Raw genomic sequence first — 17,997 nt, 5'->3', positions numbered from 1 at the left:
GCCAAGTTTTCACATCCCCTGTATTGCATCCTTGAATGTGTACTAATTAATATAGTTGGTATGTAGAAAAAATCAGTAGTGGCCTTGGTGTTAGCAACTTTAGACCCTTAAGGTAATAAATTCTTTCCTTTGTTGTAAACCCATTACACATCTGCCCTGTAGGAATGCAATTTTATCTAACACCTTTGGAAGATGGCGCCAAACCTTAAAATAATTACTCTTAGAGAAAATAAGTCTTTGTCAAAAGTCATAAACTGTTAATAGGCCTTCTGGCCAGAAGATGATGTAAATCACCTAAACCATTTGTATATGATAAATTTGCAGGAAAGAAACCCTGGTTTTTGATAAGGATCAAAGACTGCTGACTTTGCATCCCCTATTATCCTCTATGTGTAACTTAGGATATATAAGCCCCTGTTGAAAATAAAGCTACAGGCCTTGCTCACCAAAGCTTGGTCTCCCCATGTCATTCTTCCCCTCAATTTCCAGCTGAGTCTCCATCTGGAGTGCGGATATCCTCTGCAACCATTTATTTGTCTGGGCTTCTAAGACCCACTCGAGAAGGTGTCTAAGGTGGGGCACCTTCCACTATTTGAGAGGGCGCCTGCGGCCTCCGTGGTCAGAGCTAAGCTGGTGTCACAGGTTATATTGATTCTCCGCATAAACCAGGCTACTCAGCTTCTTTTCTCCACTGAATTTTCCTACTGAGCTATCCTCATTCTATTACTCTTTATATCTTTGATAAATAAATAAATAAATAGGTCGCCGAAGCCGTCTCTCCTTCGAATACCCTGGATCAGCCGGGGCTGGACCTCAGCACCTAACCATGCATATGACTGAGCAAAGAGGGTCAGAAATGATTTTGTGTGTATCCTTACTAGTTATGATACACTCTGATACATTTTGTGTGTTTCATTTATTACATTCTATTTAATTTTTGTAAACCATAGTTCAAACCCCCAATGTGACCTAATCTGAGAACATGGAAACATTCCTCTTGCTTGTTCTCCATGCCTATTCTAGTATCCCCCTGCATCATTTCTGTCTCTCATTGTCTTTTATTAGCAGCAATTTTTTGAGGCCATATTCTTTCAAGTCAATGCAATATATACTGAATTATCTATAGTTCCCCACTAAATCTGCTCGGAGTGGGGTAGGGAAAAGGTGGTGAATGTGTATAACATTGCTGCATGTGTCAAGTTTCTCACAACCTAGCAGGCAAAAAACACATGGAATTAAATAAAAAATTACAGAGAGAAGAATAGCCCCACTACAGTGCTGTGTGTGTGTGTGAACTGCTGTACACCAAAATGTTCCCCTGAAAATACAGATGACAGAATGTCAACCAAATATGAAAACAAAAAGTGGATTGATTTTTGTGCTCAGGATTCCTTGGAAATAAAATTAATAAGGTGCAAAGAACAACTTATGAATAAGGGACTCCCTGTACCTTAAGGTCAGAGAAGGTGATGGCACCCCATTCCAGTACTCTTGACTGGAAAATTCCATGGATGGAGGAGCCTGGTAGGCTACAGTCCATGGGGTCGCTACGAGTCGGACGCGACTAAGCAACTTCACTTTCACTTTTCACTTTCATGCATTGGAGAAAGAAATGGCAACCCACTCAATACTCTTGCCTGGAGAATCCCAGGGATGGGGGAGCCTGGTGGGCTGCCATCTATGGGGTCGCACAGAGTCGGACACGACTGAAGCGACTTAGCAGCAGCAGCAGCAGTACCTTAAGTTTGAGTAGCAGCAGGAAGGTCACTTCATTCCTTAGTATCCTCTGGCCCCCTCTCTCATCACCCTCCCTCTTGTATCTTCCCCTTGGGAAACTGGCTTCTTTGGAGCCTGAATCCCTGAAACAGGTGTCTTCTTCAGGGCCTTTGCACCAGCCATTCCTTCTATCAGGCAGGCCTCTCTTCCTTGAGATCTCTGTTCAAATGTTACCTACTTTACCAGCCTACCTGAACACCTGGTAAAGAATAATACCCCAGCCTCTCTCCTTTATGCCCCCTTTTTATTCATTTTACCTGTCATCGTTTTACATGTTATATGATTTTATATTTGCTAACATTATTTCTCCATCATCCGATTATAGGAACTTTTGTCTCTCAGCACACTCTACCTCTTGCCTTGAAGCTGGTAAGTACTCAATTTATGAGCCCCAGAGCATTGACAGAAATCTCATTAAAAGTATGCAATACCTGACCTCTTGGGGAAATGGCTGCAAAAGAACAGGAATTTGTAATCAGAGCTGGAACAGGAAATGTCCTGAAGGGGACAGATTTCACACCAAAATTATAGGCATTGATTTCATGACTGCAAAATATAAATTGTATCATTTGACTATGCCAGTAAGGCTCATTTTTGTGAAAAGTGGTCATATCATTTGGGGGGATTTAATTCCAGGTCATTCCCTCTAAACCATGGAGCTGGAGAATGATACACATATTTCAGAATTTCTTCTTCTTGGACTATCAAATGAACCAAAACTTCAGCCCCTCATATTTGGGCTTTTCCTCACCATGTAGCTGATCACTGTGTTTGGAAACCTGCTCATCATCCTGGCCATCAGCTCATACTCCCACCTCCACACCCTCATGTACTTCTTCCTCTCCAACCTGTCCTTTGTAGACATCTGTTTCATCTCTACCACCATCCCAAAGGTGATGCAGAATATCCAGATGCAGAGCAAAGTTATCACCTATGAAGGCTGCATCAACCAGATATACTTTTTACTACTCTTTGCAGGGTTGGATGACTTCCTCCTGACTGTGATGGCCTATGACCGGTTTGTGGCCATCTGTCACCCCCTGCACTACACAGTCATCATGAACCCCTGGCTCTGTGGATGCTGGTTCTAGTGTCATGGATGATGAGTGCCCTGAATGCCTTGATACAAATCTTAATGATGTTGCGACTGTCCTTCTGTAGAGTCCCGGAGATCCCCAACATTTTCTGTGAACTCAATCAGGTAGTCCCAAGTGCCTGTTCTGACACGTTTCTTAATGACGTGATGGTGTATGTTGCAGCTGGGCTGCTGAGTGGTGGTCCTTTCATTGGTATCCTTTACTCTTACTCTAAGATAGTTTCCTCCATACGAGGAATCTCATCAGCTCAGGGGAAGTACAGAGCATTTTCCACCTGTGCATCTCACCTCTCAGTTGTCTACTTATTTTATTGTACAATCCTAGGAATGTACCTTAACCCTGCTGATGTGCACAACTCACACTCAAGTGCAATAGCCTCAGTGATGTACACTGTGGTCACCCCGATGCTGAACCCCTTCATCTACAGTCTTTCGAATAAAGACATAAAAGAGGCTCTGAAAAGATTCATTGAGTGATAAAAGGACAAACTCTTCTGGGGCTAATAAGTGGATCCAGAAATTGCCATTCTTCCATTAGACTGTGAATATATAATTTGTCTTTTCTATTGCTTCCTTAATTTTACATTTTTTGACTTCAACTTCTGTTTATATGTAAATAATGCAGTTTATTAAGCTTTCCCATTTATTTCATTTTCCTGCTTTCACATATTTTCTTCCAAACTTATATCAGGAATATTTGCGAATTCCCTTTTATTTCTTGAGTCTATGTGAATTTCTAAGAATAGTATCTTTTCAAGTGACATATATCATTTCAAGTTTTTTCTTTTATTTTACTAAAAGAATAGTTAGAAGTTGTATTACTCATATTGAATAAGCTCTACTTGGCATCTTCACTATGTAATTTAAGTAATTCACTTTATCAGGCCTTTTCTTCTATCTCATACAGAATAATGACTGAGAACCACTGACCTAGAGCAAGAGAACTAGAAAATTCTCATGTTCTAATCACCATACACACCTTACTCACTTCATAGCTTTGGGTTTTCTTTATTTTAAAAATTTAATTTATTTATTTTAATTGGAGGCTAATTACTTTACAATATTGTAGTGGTTTTTGCCATACATTCACGTGAATCAGCCCATGGGTGTACCTATGTTCCCCATCCTGCACCCCCCTCCACCTCCCTCCCCATCCCATCCCTCTGGGTCATCCCAGTGCACCAGCCCTGAGCACCCTGTCTCATGCATCGAACCTGGACTGGTGATCTATTTCACATATGATAATATACATGTTTCACTGCTATTCTCTCAAATCATCCCACACTCGCCTTCTCCCACAGAGTCCAAAAGTCTGTTCTTCACATCTGTGTCTCTTTGCCTGTCTCGCATACAGGGTTATCGTTACCATCTTTCTAAATTCCATATATATGCGTTCAGTTCAGTTCAGTCGCTCAATCGTGTCTGACTCTTTGTGACCTCATGATTCACAGCACGCCAGGACTCCCTGTCCAACACCAACTCCCGGAGTTCGTCCATCGAGTCAGTGATACCATCCAGCCATCTCATTCTCTGTCGTCCCCTTCTCCTCCTGCCCCTAATCCCTCCCAGCATTAGAGTCTTCTCTAGTGAGTCAACTCTTTGCATGAGGTGGCCAAAGTACTGGAGTTTCAGCTTCAGCATCATTCCCTCCAAAGAAATCCCAGGGCTGATCTCCTTCAGAATGGACTGGTTGGATCTCCTTGCAGTCCAAGGGACTCTCAAGAGTCTTCTCCAACACCACAGTTCAAAAGCATCAATTCTTCAGCGCTCAGCCTTCTTCACAGTCCAACTCTCAGATCCATACATGACCACAGGAAAAACCATAGCCTTGACTAGACGAACCTTTGTTGGCAAAGTAATGTCTCTGCTTTTGAATATGCTATCTAGGTTGAGTATACTGTATTTGTGTTTTTCTTTCTGGCTTACTTCACTCACTCTGTATAATAGGCGCCAGTTTCACCCACCTCATTAGAACTGATTCAAATGTATTTTTTTTAATTTTATTTTATTTTTAAACTTTACATAATTGTATTAGTTTTGCCAAATATCGAAATGAATCCACCACAGGTAGACATGTGTTCCCCATCCTGAACCCTCCTCCCTCCTCCCTCCCCATACCATCCCTCTGGGTCGTCCCAGTGCACTAGCCCCAAGCATCCAGTATCGTGCATCGAACCTGGACTGGCAACTCGTTTCTTACATGATATTTTACATGTTTCAATGTCATTCTACCAAATCTTCCCACCCTCTCCCTCTCCCACAGAGTCCATAAGACTGTTCTATACATCAGTGTCTCTTTTGCTGTCTCGTACACCGGGTTATTGTTACCATCTTTCTAAATTCCATATATATGCGTTAATATACTGTATTTATGTTTTTCCTTCTGGCTTACTTCACTCTGTATAATAGGCTCCAGTTTCATCCACCTCATTAGAACTGATTCAAATGTATTCTTTTTAATGGCTGAGTAATACTCCATTGTGTATATGTACCACTGCTTTCTTATCCATTCATCTGCTGATGGACATCTAGGTTGCTTCCATGTCCTGGCTATTATAAACAGTGCTGCAATGAACATTGGGGTACACGTGTTTCTTTCCCTTCTGGTTTCCTCAGTGTGTATGCCCAGCAGTGGGACTGCTGGATCATAAGGCAGTTCTATTTCCAGTTTTTTAAGGAATCTCCACACTGTTCTCCATAGTGGCTGTACTAGTTTGCATTCCCACCAACAGTGTAAGAGGGTTCCCTTTTCTCCACACCCTCTCCAGCATATATTGTTTGTAGATTTTTGGATAGCAGCCATTCTGACAGGAGTGAGATGATACCTCATAGTGGTTTTGATTTGCATTTCCCTAATAATCAGTTTAATCATCTCACCCTTCTGAACCACAGTTTTGCAATATTAGAATGAAGCTTATAATTGTACATCCTCATAAGATGCTCTGTTGCAAAGTAACAAATGAGACAACAGATATAAGATGCTAAGCTCAGTCCATGGTGCATTAAAAGATCCATGTGGATCTCTTATCATTACCAAGTTTTTTATGATTAAAGGATTAAACCCTAGCTTTTACTTGTGTTAAAACAGAAAACACCTAATTGATGTGTCAAAAGTGTTTTGAAGTCAGGGATTATTTTACCTATGGTTTCATAGCAAAGGAACACAGCTCTATCCATTATGGAGGAGGAAATAATATTTTTTCCGGAGATCTCAAGAGCTGCATTCCCCATCACAAGATAGTGCTTTTGGAACCAAGGGACCTAGTCCAGACAGGTTCCTCAGACTTAGATTTGGAGGACACTTTGACTCAGGGTTGCAAAATGTGTCACTGTTAGAACTCTGGGATACAGGAGTGTTCATGGAGTAGTAATAAGAATTGGATACACTTGACTTCTAACCTGGTCTCCTGGGAATTACCAATCAGCTGAAAAAATTCCATTCTGTCCAGACAAGTTCCCCTGAGGAAATGATGTGTTTGAAGATTGAGGTAATAGTGGAAAATGTGCTGAACATGTATAATGAGCAGATAAAGCAAATACACAGAGCTATAAATATCTCCACTGCTGCAGTGTCTGAGTAGCTCCACCTTGAGCTGAACAGGGCATGGTTTTGCATTTGGATTCTTAAGTATGGTTCAGAGACCCACGCTTCACTCTTTCCTTCTTTCTTGTCTGAATTCAGAGCTTCAGTCTCCACCATCAACCCTTCAGGAGGAATTTGGACTTCCACACAGAGACCTTCCTCTCAGACTTCCTATCTGGGTGAGTCTGAAAGCCCAGCAGGAGAAAGTCAGAGAGGATGAAACCCAAAAACATTTACTTGAGGTCACCTGAAAGCCCAAACTGCTGGTCCAGAGCCAAGGTTGTCTTAATAATTTATAATCAATTTGTTTCATATGTAAAAAAGACAAGTGCCTATTGCATTCAGCAATTCAAGAATTGTTGATAATTATGTGATGGGGATGAAAACCTAGTTAGGGTAGACTCAAGAAGAAATGTCAGGCACAGTGGTGTCAGTAAACTTTGAACATTTCCAAGGAGATTTGCAGTTTGAGAGAGTAGGGAAACATACTATTTGGTCAAGAATGACTTGCAGTGAAGTGATGACATTTTATGTATTTATTTTTGATTTTTGAGATGGGGTATATTTGAGCATGTTCTATATTCATAAAGAAGATCCAGATCAATGGAATAGCTACTACCCAGAAGCTTACAGTTCTTAAGACACACTTCATAGAATCTTTTCTCACATTGAGTATTCACTTGAAAAAATTGAATTTAGTATACAGAGTCACATTATGCTAAAAGGCTTAATTTTGCGTTAAGTTTGTTACCCGGGAGGCTGAATATATTTGGGGGGGTGATTAGTCATTTGCTTCTCTATTACATATTATCTATGCACATTGTTTCATATACTGGCATATGAGTGTTATTGTTCCTTTCTTTTTTGCTCTATCATTTCCTCTGTAATTTTATTCATACCTCTATGAAGGCAACAGAATGTATAAAACACGTGAGGTCTCTGATGATCTGGATCTAGCATTTTAATGGAGAAATATTTCAGAATAAAATAAATGCATATTTTGCAAAGTGTCATCAGATACAAATCACATGAAGGAAGGGATAGGTTCTGTGGTGTTTATAGGATTTTGTAGGGTATATTATGAGGAGTTTATCACAGGTGGGACAAGTCTCAGAAACAGAAGTAGAGTGTGACCAAGGGGTTTGCCACCAAAAAAAAAAAAAAAAAAAATCAAAGCACTGGAATAACAAAAATGCCACTTAAGAAAAGTGATAGGGGACTTATGTACTGGCTCAATAGTGAAGAATCCACCTGCCAGTGTAGGAGACATGGCCCAATCCCTGATCCAGGAAGATCCCACATGCTGTGGAGCAACTAGGCCTGTGTACCACAACTATTGAGCCCTTGATCTAGAGCGCAGGAGGTGCAACTACTCAAGCCCACACACCCTAGAGCCTGGACTCTGCAACGGGAAGTCACAGTAATGAGAAAGCCACACCACAACCAGAGAGTAGCCCCTGCTCCTTGCATCTAGAGAAAAGTCCACACAGCAATGTAGACCCAACACAACCAAAGTTAAATAAATAAAATCTTTTTTAAAAAGAAAGAAAAGCAATAGAAGGGAAAGTCTCATTCACTACTGGACCATATGAAAATAAGTGTGGACAAACACACAGGAATAAATATGGAATAAAGAATTGACCGAGGGCCTGATGTGGACACTGTAGTGAGGCACTGGAGGGATAGAAGTGCAGTCAGTGTGTGGGCCCTTGAGTCTGAGGTCACTTCAGCCCCACACTGCCATCTGCTCCTTCTGCAATCTGCTCTTGCCTTGGCCTCTATTTATACTGCTTCTCCCTTGGCAGGGACTGGTCTCTTATAAATGTCTTCTTGCATTTATTGCAGTGGGTAAGAAACTTTTTTGACTCTGTCCCAGCTAAGACATGCCTTTTACATGTGATCCAACCATACCTGCATGCATGGGCATGAGCATACACAAACACAGTCATCTGAACAAAGAGAATCAGAAAAATACTACTGCATATGATGCAGTCTGACAGTTTAATTTTGCATTTAATTTTTTCTACCCTATTTTATTCTTACAAACTACATAGTCTGAACCTCTAATAGGCGTGAATCTCAGAATATGGGAAACGTTTCTCCAGCATGTCTTTGAAAACTCTGTTAATGTTTCCCTGGACTTTTTTGGAGATTTCTATGAGAACATGTCTTTTTCATTCCTTCATGCAGTATGTATTTATTCAGATACTGCTCACAACTAAACAAAATCTAAGGGGTTGAAGAGTATGGCACTTATAGTCTAGCAGAGAATAACAGATGCAGAATTAATTAAAAGCTCATAATGACAATCCTGTATCTAAATCACTGTAAATGAAATTCCCTGTTTTCTGTACAAATTTTTTAAAAAGAGGAGAATTCATGAAAGAAATGATCTGAAAAAGAAGTCTGAAAAAAGAAGATGGTGTTTTGGAGATCGGGAGGGGTGAAAATTCCAAATAGAGTTGTTGATTCTCTAAGGAGGTTCATATCAGCTCTGAGTCTTGAGCCTGTGGCATCAAGTGAAGCTGTGACTCAAGTTGAATATTCATGAGATTGATGTGAGTGAAGGCAGCACGAGGGTGAAGTGGTGGTTCAGTCACGGAGAGTCAAGGCTAGGATTTGAAGCTGTGGAATTTGGGGCTCGTTTCACAGTGGGGAGTCACAGGGAGAGAAGGAAGTCAGGGAGTTGGTTGTTTTGAAGCACAGCTGTTCCCTCTGACTAGCACACACTTCTACCCAGAGAGACTCATGTCTCCTTTTTTCTCTTTCTTGAAGTCTCTGATCAAATGTTTTCCAGGCTACCTGAACACCGAGTAAAAAATAATACCCTCATCAACTCTCTTCTTTATATTTGATCTATTTTCCTTTACAGCACTTGTCAACATATGATCATTTGTATGAGTTTTAAAATTTTTTCCTTATATGTTTTCTCCACCATTGAACTACATGATCTGTTGTCTCTCAGCACCCTCTCCTCTTTCTCCAGAATTCTATAGGTTGTAAATTTGTATTCCCTCAAATGCATGACAAAATCCCTCATTACGAATGTAGAATACTTGACTATTGGGGGAAAAAGCTGACTATAAGACAGGCTTTCCTATTTGGAGATGGCACAGGAGATTGGCTTGAAGGGGAACTTTCTATACAAAGTCACAAATATTTTTTGAATACAAAATATAAATGTTAGAGTTCACCTATGTTTGCAATGCAAATTTTTGAAAAACTAGCCATGCTATTTTTTGTTTCCAGGAAGTCATTTGCACCACATGGAACACAGGAATGAGACACCAATTTCAGAATTTATTCTCCTGGGATTATCAAATGAACCAGAACTGCAACCCCTCATATTTGGACTTTTCCTCTCCATGTACCTAATCACTGTGATTGGAAACCTGCTCATCATGCTGGCTGTCAGCTCAGACTCCCACCTCCACACCCCCATGTACTTCTTCCTCTCCAATCTGTCCTTTGTAGACATCTGCTTTATCTCCACCACCATCCCAAAGATGTTGAAGAACATAAGGACACAGAACAAAGTAATAACCTATGAAGGCTGCATCATCCAGATGCATTTTTTCATACTTTTTGCAACATTGGACGTGTTCCTCTTGACCGTGATGGCTTATGACCGCTTTGTGGCCATCTGCCACCCACTCCACTACACAGTCATCATGAAACCCCGGGTCTGTGGACTGCTGGTTCTGCTGACCTGGATCATGAGTGCTCTGAATTCCTTGATACAAAGCATAATGGTGTTGTGGCTGGCTTTCTGTACAGACTTGGAAATCCCCCACTTTTTCTGTGAAGTTAATCAAGTGGTTCAACTTGCTTGTTCTGACACTTTTCTTAATGACCTGTTGATGTATTTTGTAACTGGGGTGTATGGTGGCATTTCCCTCACTGGAATTCTTTACTCATATTCTAAGGTAGTTTCCTCTATACTAGGAATTTCATCTGCTCGGGGGAAGTATAAAGCATTTTCCACCTGTGCCTCTCACCTCTCAGTTGTCTCTTTATTCTATTGTACAGTCCTGGGAGTATATCTTAGCTCTGCTGCTACTCACAGCTCACAATCAATTGCTGTTTTCTCGGTGATGTACACTGTGGTCACACCCATGCTGAACCCCTTCATCTACAGTCTGAGGAATAAAGACATAAAGAGGGCTTTGAAAAGGATCATTGGGATGGCAGCTATATAAAGACCAGTTTTACTGGGGCTGAAGAAATGCCTGTGATTTTAGGGCTCAAAACCTCAGAGCCCAATTCTTTGATGAGGTTGCTGAAGTAGAACTTGATCCTTCTATTTACTTCCCCAAATTTCCATTTCTTTGAATTCAAGGCCTCTACATTTTATTATCAAATGAAATTATATACTGGGGAACTGTACCAACTTCTATTGTTCTCCCCATGAATGTGTAGTCAGCTGTAAATCTATTATGTTTCTAAGTGATGTTGAGTAAGGATACCATGCTCTTCTGTCTTGAATTGGTTTATGGTTATTTCTGTATCTATGCTGATCTCCTATTTACAGAAAAAAAAATAAGTTTATCATGTGAATTACTTATATTTAATTTCAGCATATCTATATCCATAAATGACGTTTGACTTCCTTCCCAGTTAGAAGACAACTCTCACCCATGTTAAGTGAGAATCACCTGCCTAGGCCCTAGATTTTACCCTTAGCCATTCACCATCAGATTCTTTTCCATTTAATTAAATTATTGGAATATAATTACACAAATAAACTGCATATTTAAAGTGTACAGTTTGGGGGGCTTCCCTGATGGTCCAGTGATTAAAAATCTGCCTTCCAATGCAAGGGACACAGGTTCAATCCTTGGTCCGGGAACTAAGATCCCACATGCCACAGGGCAACTAAGCCCCTGCACCTCAACTAGAGAGCCCACATGCCACAGCTAGAGAAAAGCCTGCACACCATAGTGAAGAACCTGTGGAGTCTAAATAAGTAAATAAATAAAAAGTGTATGATTTAATGAAATAAACAAGCTATCCAAAACTGAGAACATAATGCCTATTTCTCTTTGTGTTTAATTTGACAGTGCACATAGCTTTACATGCTTTATTATGTAATTGTGAAAAAAATTTAAGCTCCCTGAGCCTGTTTCCTTGTTTATGAAGGTGTTGTGAAATACTAAACAAAACTTCATATGGATGCTATGAGAAACAAATGGAATGTGTGGATGTTTCTTTTTTAATCCAAAGAAAACAGCTAAGGGCTAAAGTTCATTTCTGTGTGTATGCATTTTTTTCTTTCAAATAAACACTGTACTACACATGTGTGCATGCACACAGACATCTTTTCTGTGGAAAGTAAATGAGAGAAACTGGGAAAGAATGGAAATGAAAATAAAGAACATTGGAATTAATATAAAATAAAAATATAGAAATATAGACACAAAATTTTAAAGTGAAATGAGTAACCTCAATTTGATGTGAATTACTTTTCCTACCTCAATGTCACAAAAGAATCACAGGCAGCCAGTTGACATTTACATCTATAAAATGAACAATTCATTGTATCAGTTAATGAGGCAGAATATCTTCAAATTGATTTAGTATGTTTTTTACTTAATATGGGCTTTTATTTACTTAATATGGGTTTTTGACATAACATGCCCTTACTCAAGCTAAGCTAATGAATGGAGAAGATTAAATTTTATTCTTGCAAACAAATTTTATTAAATAAGTGTCTACATTAGACTTCCAGTCCAATTGCAAAATACTTCCATGCTAGTTGCTTAAATAAACACATTTATTCTCTTGGATGCAAGAAGCCTAAAATGAGTCTTGTTGGGCTAATATAAACTATTTGGGTGACAGTTCAATATGTCAGCATAGAAAAAAACAGAAAGGGCTCAAATAAATCAGAAATGAAAGAGGAAAAATTAAAATTAATATCACAGAAATGCAAAGGACCACAAGAGACTACTATGAATATTTATACTAACAAATTGAACAACCTAGAAGAAACAGAAACATTCCTACAAAACAAACATTTTCCCAAGAGGAAATTATGAAGAAACAGAAAATATGAGTACACTAGTTACTAGTACAGATATTGAATCAGTAACCAAAAATCTCACAACAAACAAAAGTCCAGGACCAGAAGCTTCACTGATAAATTCTAATAAACATTAAAGATTTAGTATCTATCTTCCAAAAACTTTCAAAAAAATCAAAGAGGAAAAATGCTTCCAAACTCACTTTACAAGGCCAGCATTACCTTGATTCAAAACCAGACAAGGGCAATAAAAGAATAAAGAATTGTAGACCAATATCCTTGATGAACACACATGCAAAAATCTTTGAAAAAATATTAACAAATAAGTTAAAAAATATATCTAATGGATCATACATCAAGATCAAGTGGGACTCACTTCAAGGATGCAAGAATGGTTAAACATCCTCAAATCAGTCAAATGATACACCAAATTAACTAAAAGAAGGATAAATATCATATGATAATTTCAATGTGCTGTGCTAAGTCGCTTCAGTCATGTCCATCTCTTTGTGACCCCATGGACTGTAGCCCACCAGATTCCTTTGTCCATGGGACTTTCCAGGCAAGCACACTGGAGTGGGTTATCATTTCCTCTTCCAGGGGATCTTCCCAATCCAGGGACTGAAACTTTATGTCTCCTGGATTGGCAGGCGGGTTCTTTACTACTAGCGCCACCTGGAAAGCCCAATCATTTCAACAGATGCAGAAAAATCATTTGACAAAATTCAATGTTTAAGGGGACAACAGAGGATGAGATGGCTGGATGGCATCACTGACTCGATGGACATGAGTCTGAGTGAACTCTGGGAGTTGGTGATGGACAGGGAGGCCTGGCGTGCTGTGATTCATGGGGTCGCAAAGAGTCGGACATGACTGAGCGACTGAACTGAACTGAATGTTTGTTTATGATAAAAGCCCTCAACAGAGTGGGTACAGAGGAAGCATACCACCACATAATATAGGCTATATATACAAGTCCACAGATGACATTATACCCAGTGGTGAGAAGATGAAAACCTTTCCTCTAAGATCAAAAAAAAAAAAAAAAAGAAAAGAATGCTCACGCAGGCCACTTTCATTCAACATAGTATTGGAAATCCTAGCCTCCGTAATTAGACAATAAAATGCAATAAAAGAGTCCAAATTAGAAAGGAAGAAGTAAAACTGTCACTATTTCACTTTTAACTTTCATGCATTGGAGAAGGAAATGGCAACCCATTCCAGTGTTCTTGCCTGGAGAATCACAGGGACGGGGGAGCCTGGTGGGCTGCCATCTATGGGGTCACACAGAGTAGGACACAACTGAAGTGACTTAGCAGCAGCAGCAGCAGCAGCATTTACAGATAAAATGATACTATATATATATTTAAAAATTCTAACAAAGAACTTTTTGAACTAATAAATAAATTTCATGAAACTGTGAGATACAAAATCAACATACAGATACCTCTCAAGTTTCTAGACTCTAATAATGAATTATCAGAAAAAGAAATGTAGAAAAGAATCCCATTTAAAACTACATAAAAAACAAAATAACTTGGCACAATTTATGAAAGAGGGAAAAGACTTATACACTGAAATCTAGAAAACGTGGAGGAAAGAAATTGAAGAAGTCACAAATAAATGGAAATATACCTTAAGTTCATGGATTGAAATCATTAATATTCTTAAAATGACCTAGATATTTTTCCAAAAAGGCATACAAGTGGCAAACAGACACATAAACAGGTGTTTCAACAGCATTAATTACCAGGAAAATGCAAATCAAAACAGAAAGAAATCATGTCACATTCTTTAGAATGGCTATTATAAGAAAGATGAGAGCCTGAGAGCCTATTCATTCTGTAACTGAAAGATTTTACTACACTCTCCCTATTATCCCCACCCCCTACAACTTTTCTATGTAGTTACAAATATTTAGTCACACAGTCGTGCCCAACTCTTTGTGACCCCTTAGCGAAGAAGGCAATGGCATTCCACTCCAGCACTCTTGCCTGGAAAGTCCCATGGATGGAATAGCCTGGAAGGCTGCAGTCCATAGGGTCGCTAAGGGTGGGACATGACTGAGCAACTTCACTTTCACTTTTCACTTTTATGCATTGGAGAAGGAAATGGCAACCCACTTCAGTGTTCTTGCCAGGAGAATCCCAGGGACGGGGCATCCTGGTGGGCTACTGACTATGCAGTCGCACAGAGTCGGACACGACTGAAGTGACTCAGCAGCAGCAACGGAATATAGCCTCCAAGGGCTTCTGTACATGGGATTCTCAGGGCAAGAATACTGTAGTGGGTTGCCTTTCCCTTCTCCAGGGGATCTTCCTGACTCAGGGGTCGAACCTGAGTCTCCCACAATGCAGGTGGATTCTTTACCATCTAAGCCACCAGGGAAGCCCAGAGTTACAAGTATACCACCTGACATTTTTTTCTTTTATTTTTCTTTTCTTTTATTTTTAACTTTACTATATTGTATTGGTTTTGCCATATATCAACATGAATCCACCACAGGTATACATGTGTTCCCCATCTTGAACCCTCCTCCCTTCTTCCTCCCCATACCATGCCTCGGGGTCGTCCCAGTGTACCAGCCCCAAGCATCCAGTATTGTGCATCGAACCTGGACTGGCAACTCGTTTCATATATGATATTATACATGTTTCAATGCCATTCTCCCAAATCATCCCATCCTCTCCCTCTCCCATAGAGTCCAAAAGACTGTTATATACATCAGTGTCTCTTTTGCTGTCTCATATACAGGGTTATTGTTACCACCTTTCTAAATTCCATATATATGCATTAGTAATCTGTATTGGTGTTTTTCTTTCTGGCTTACTTCACTCTGTATAATCGGCTCCAGTTTCATTCACCGTATTAGAACTGATTGAAATATATTCTTTTTAATGGCTGAGTAATGCTCCATTGTGTATATATACCACAGCTTTCTTATCCATTCATCTACTGGTGGACATCTAGGTTGCTTCCATGTCCTGGCTATTATAAACAGTGCTGTGATGAACATTGGGGTACACGTGTCTCTTTCAATTCTGGTTTCCTCAGTGTGTATGCCCAGCAGTGGGAAAGCTGGGTCATAAGGCAGTTATATTTCCAGTTTTTTAAGGAATCTCCACACTGTTCTCCATAGTGGCTATACTAGTTTGCATTCCCACCAACAGTGTAAGAGGGCTCCCTTTTCTCCACACCCTCTCCAGCATTTTTGCTTGTATAATTTTGGATCACAGCCATTCTGACTGGTGTGAAATGGTACCTCATAGTGGTTTTGATTTGCATTTCTCTGATAATGAGTGATGTTGAGCATCTTTTCATGTGTTTGACATTTTTTCTTATTGGAGGTTAATTGCTTTACAATGTTGTGGTGGTCTCTGCCATACTTTAATGTGAATAAGTCATAATTATATATATATATATATATATATATACACATATATATTTATATCCATAAATGTATATACATATATTTATTATACCCTTCCTCTTGAGTCTCCCTCCCACTCCCCCCTTCCACCTGTCTAGGTCATCACAGAGCGCGAGGCTGGTCTCTCTGTGTTACACAGAAGCTTCCCGCTAGTTGTCTATTTTACACATGATAGTGTTTATATATCAGTGCTGTTTTTTCAGTGGGTCCTATCCTCTCCTTCCCCCACAGTGCCCACAAGTCTGTTCTTTAACCTATATCCATATTTCTTCTCTCTAAATAGGTTCATCAGTACTATTTTTTTATAGATTCCATGTACATGCATTAATAAATGATATTTGTTTTTCTCTTTCTGACTTACTTCACTCTGTATAACTTGCTGTATGTTCATCCACCCCACTACAACTGACTCAATGCTTTCCTTTTTATAGCTGAGCTATATTCCATTGCATATATGTACCATATCTTCTTTTTCCATTCATCTGGGTAGTCTAATATTAATCTAAATTTATCTGCATACACACACACGCACACCCCATAATATCATACAGAAAACCCAAATGAACTTTTTGGCCAACCAAATAAATCATGATGACTATTTTGACAACACTGCATTATACAATTGAAATTTGCTAAGACAGTAGCATATTTGCCATCCCTTCATGGTGAATAGATGGAGAAACAGTGGAAACAGTGGCAGACTTTATTTTGGGGGGCTTCAAAATCACTGCAGATGGTGATTTCAGCCACGAAATTAAAAGATGCTTACTCCTTGGAAGGAAAGTTATAACCAACCTGGACAGCATATTAAAAAGCAGAGGCATTACTTTGCCAAAAAAGGTCCATCTAGTCAAGGGTATGGTTTTTCCAGTAGTCATGTATGGATGTGAGAATTGGACTATAAAGAAAGCTGAGCAGCAAAGTATTGATACTTTTGAACTGAGAGCTTCTTGGACTACAAGGAGATCCAACCAGTCCATCCTAAAGGAAATGAGCCCTGAATATTCATTGGAAGGACTGATGTTGAAGTTGAAACTCCAATACTTTGGCCACTTGATGCAAAGAGTTGACTCATTTGAAAAAACCCTGAGGCTGGGAAAGATTGAAAATGGAAGAAGGGGATGACAGAGGATGAGATGGTTGGATGGCATCACCGACTTAATGGACATGAGTTTGAGTAAACTCCAGGAATTGGTGATGAACAGGGAGGCCTGGCGTGCTGCAGTTCATGGGGTAGGAAAGAGTCAGACATGACTCAGTGACTGAACTGAACTGAAGAGAGTAGAACTTAAATTTTCTCACACATACACACACACACAAAAATAAGATAAATGTGTAAAGTAATCAGTGTGTAAGTTAAAGGAGAATTCCTTTCACAAAGTATACATAAATCAAATCATCATGATGTACACTTCAAGTATCTTATGATTATAAATATTAACTATACCTTAATAAAACTAATTTTTTAAAGCTTCTTAAAAAATGAAAAAGGAGAAATAACAAATGTTGGTGAGGATGTGGAGAAAAGGAAACCCTAGTGCACTGTTGGTAGAAATATGAATGTGTACAGCCATTATGGAGAGCAGTATAGAGATTCCTCAAAAATTATAAATAGAACTACTATATTATCTAGCTATTCAACTTCTGGGTATTTCTCTAAATAAAATGAGAGCAGTAATTTGAAAAGATATATGCAACCCTATTTCATTGCAGCATTATTTACATGGACGAAGACATGAAAGCTACCTACATGTCCATTGATGGATGAATGGATAATGATGTGAAATACACACACACACACACACACAGTGGCATAGTACTCAGCCATAAAAAATAAAAATCTGGCCATTTGTGACAATGTGGATGGAACTTCCAGGTATTATGCCATACTAAATAAGCCAGACAGAGAAAGATAAATACAAGTATGATTTCACTTGCACATGAAATCTAAAAAACAAAACAAATATAAAATGGACCAAAACTTATAGATGCAAAGAACGGATTGATGTTTATCAGAGAGGAAGCAGATTGGGGTAGTTCGGCAAACTGGGTGAAGGCAGTCAATTGTAATATGACACATATTAGCTGGC

The 17,997-nt window shown here is 39.3% G+C and overlaps 2 protein-coding genes and 1 pseudogene across 2 annotated transcripts in view; 2 read left to right on the top strand and 1 right to left on the bottom strand.

Moving 5' to 3' along the window:
- The window catches only part of LOC139184054 (adhesion G protein-coupled receptor E2-like), a 1,114,856-nt gene that overhangs the window by 900,594 nt on the left and 196,265 nt on the right, over positions 1-17,997 (bottom strand). The window lies entirely within an intron of this gene.
- LOC139183852 (olfactory receptor 7A17-like) lies at positions 2,430-3,349 on the top strand (annotated as a pseudogene).
- Positions 9,722-10,654, top strand: LOC139183851 (olfactory receptor 7A17-like). The gene has a single exon (XM_070792155.1). The coding sequence runs from the start codon at positions 9,722-9,724 to the stop codon at positions 10,652-10,654; it is 933 nt and encodes a 310-aa protein (XP_070648256.1).

This window comes from Bos indicus, chromosome 7 (assembly GCF_029378745.1).
Source record: "Bos indicus isolate NIAB-ARS_2022 breed Sahiwal x Tharparkar chromosome 7, NIAB-ARS_B.indTharparkar_mat_pri_1.0, whole genome shotgun sequence".
Classification (NCBI taxonomy): domain Eukaryota; kingdom Metazoa; phylum Chordata; class Mammalia; order Artiodactyla; family Bovidae; genus Bos; species Bos indicus.
This window is presented reverse-complemented; position numbering and strand designations above follow the sequence as displayed.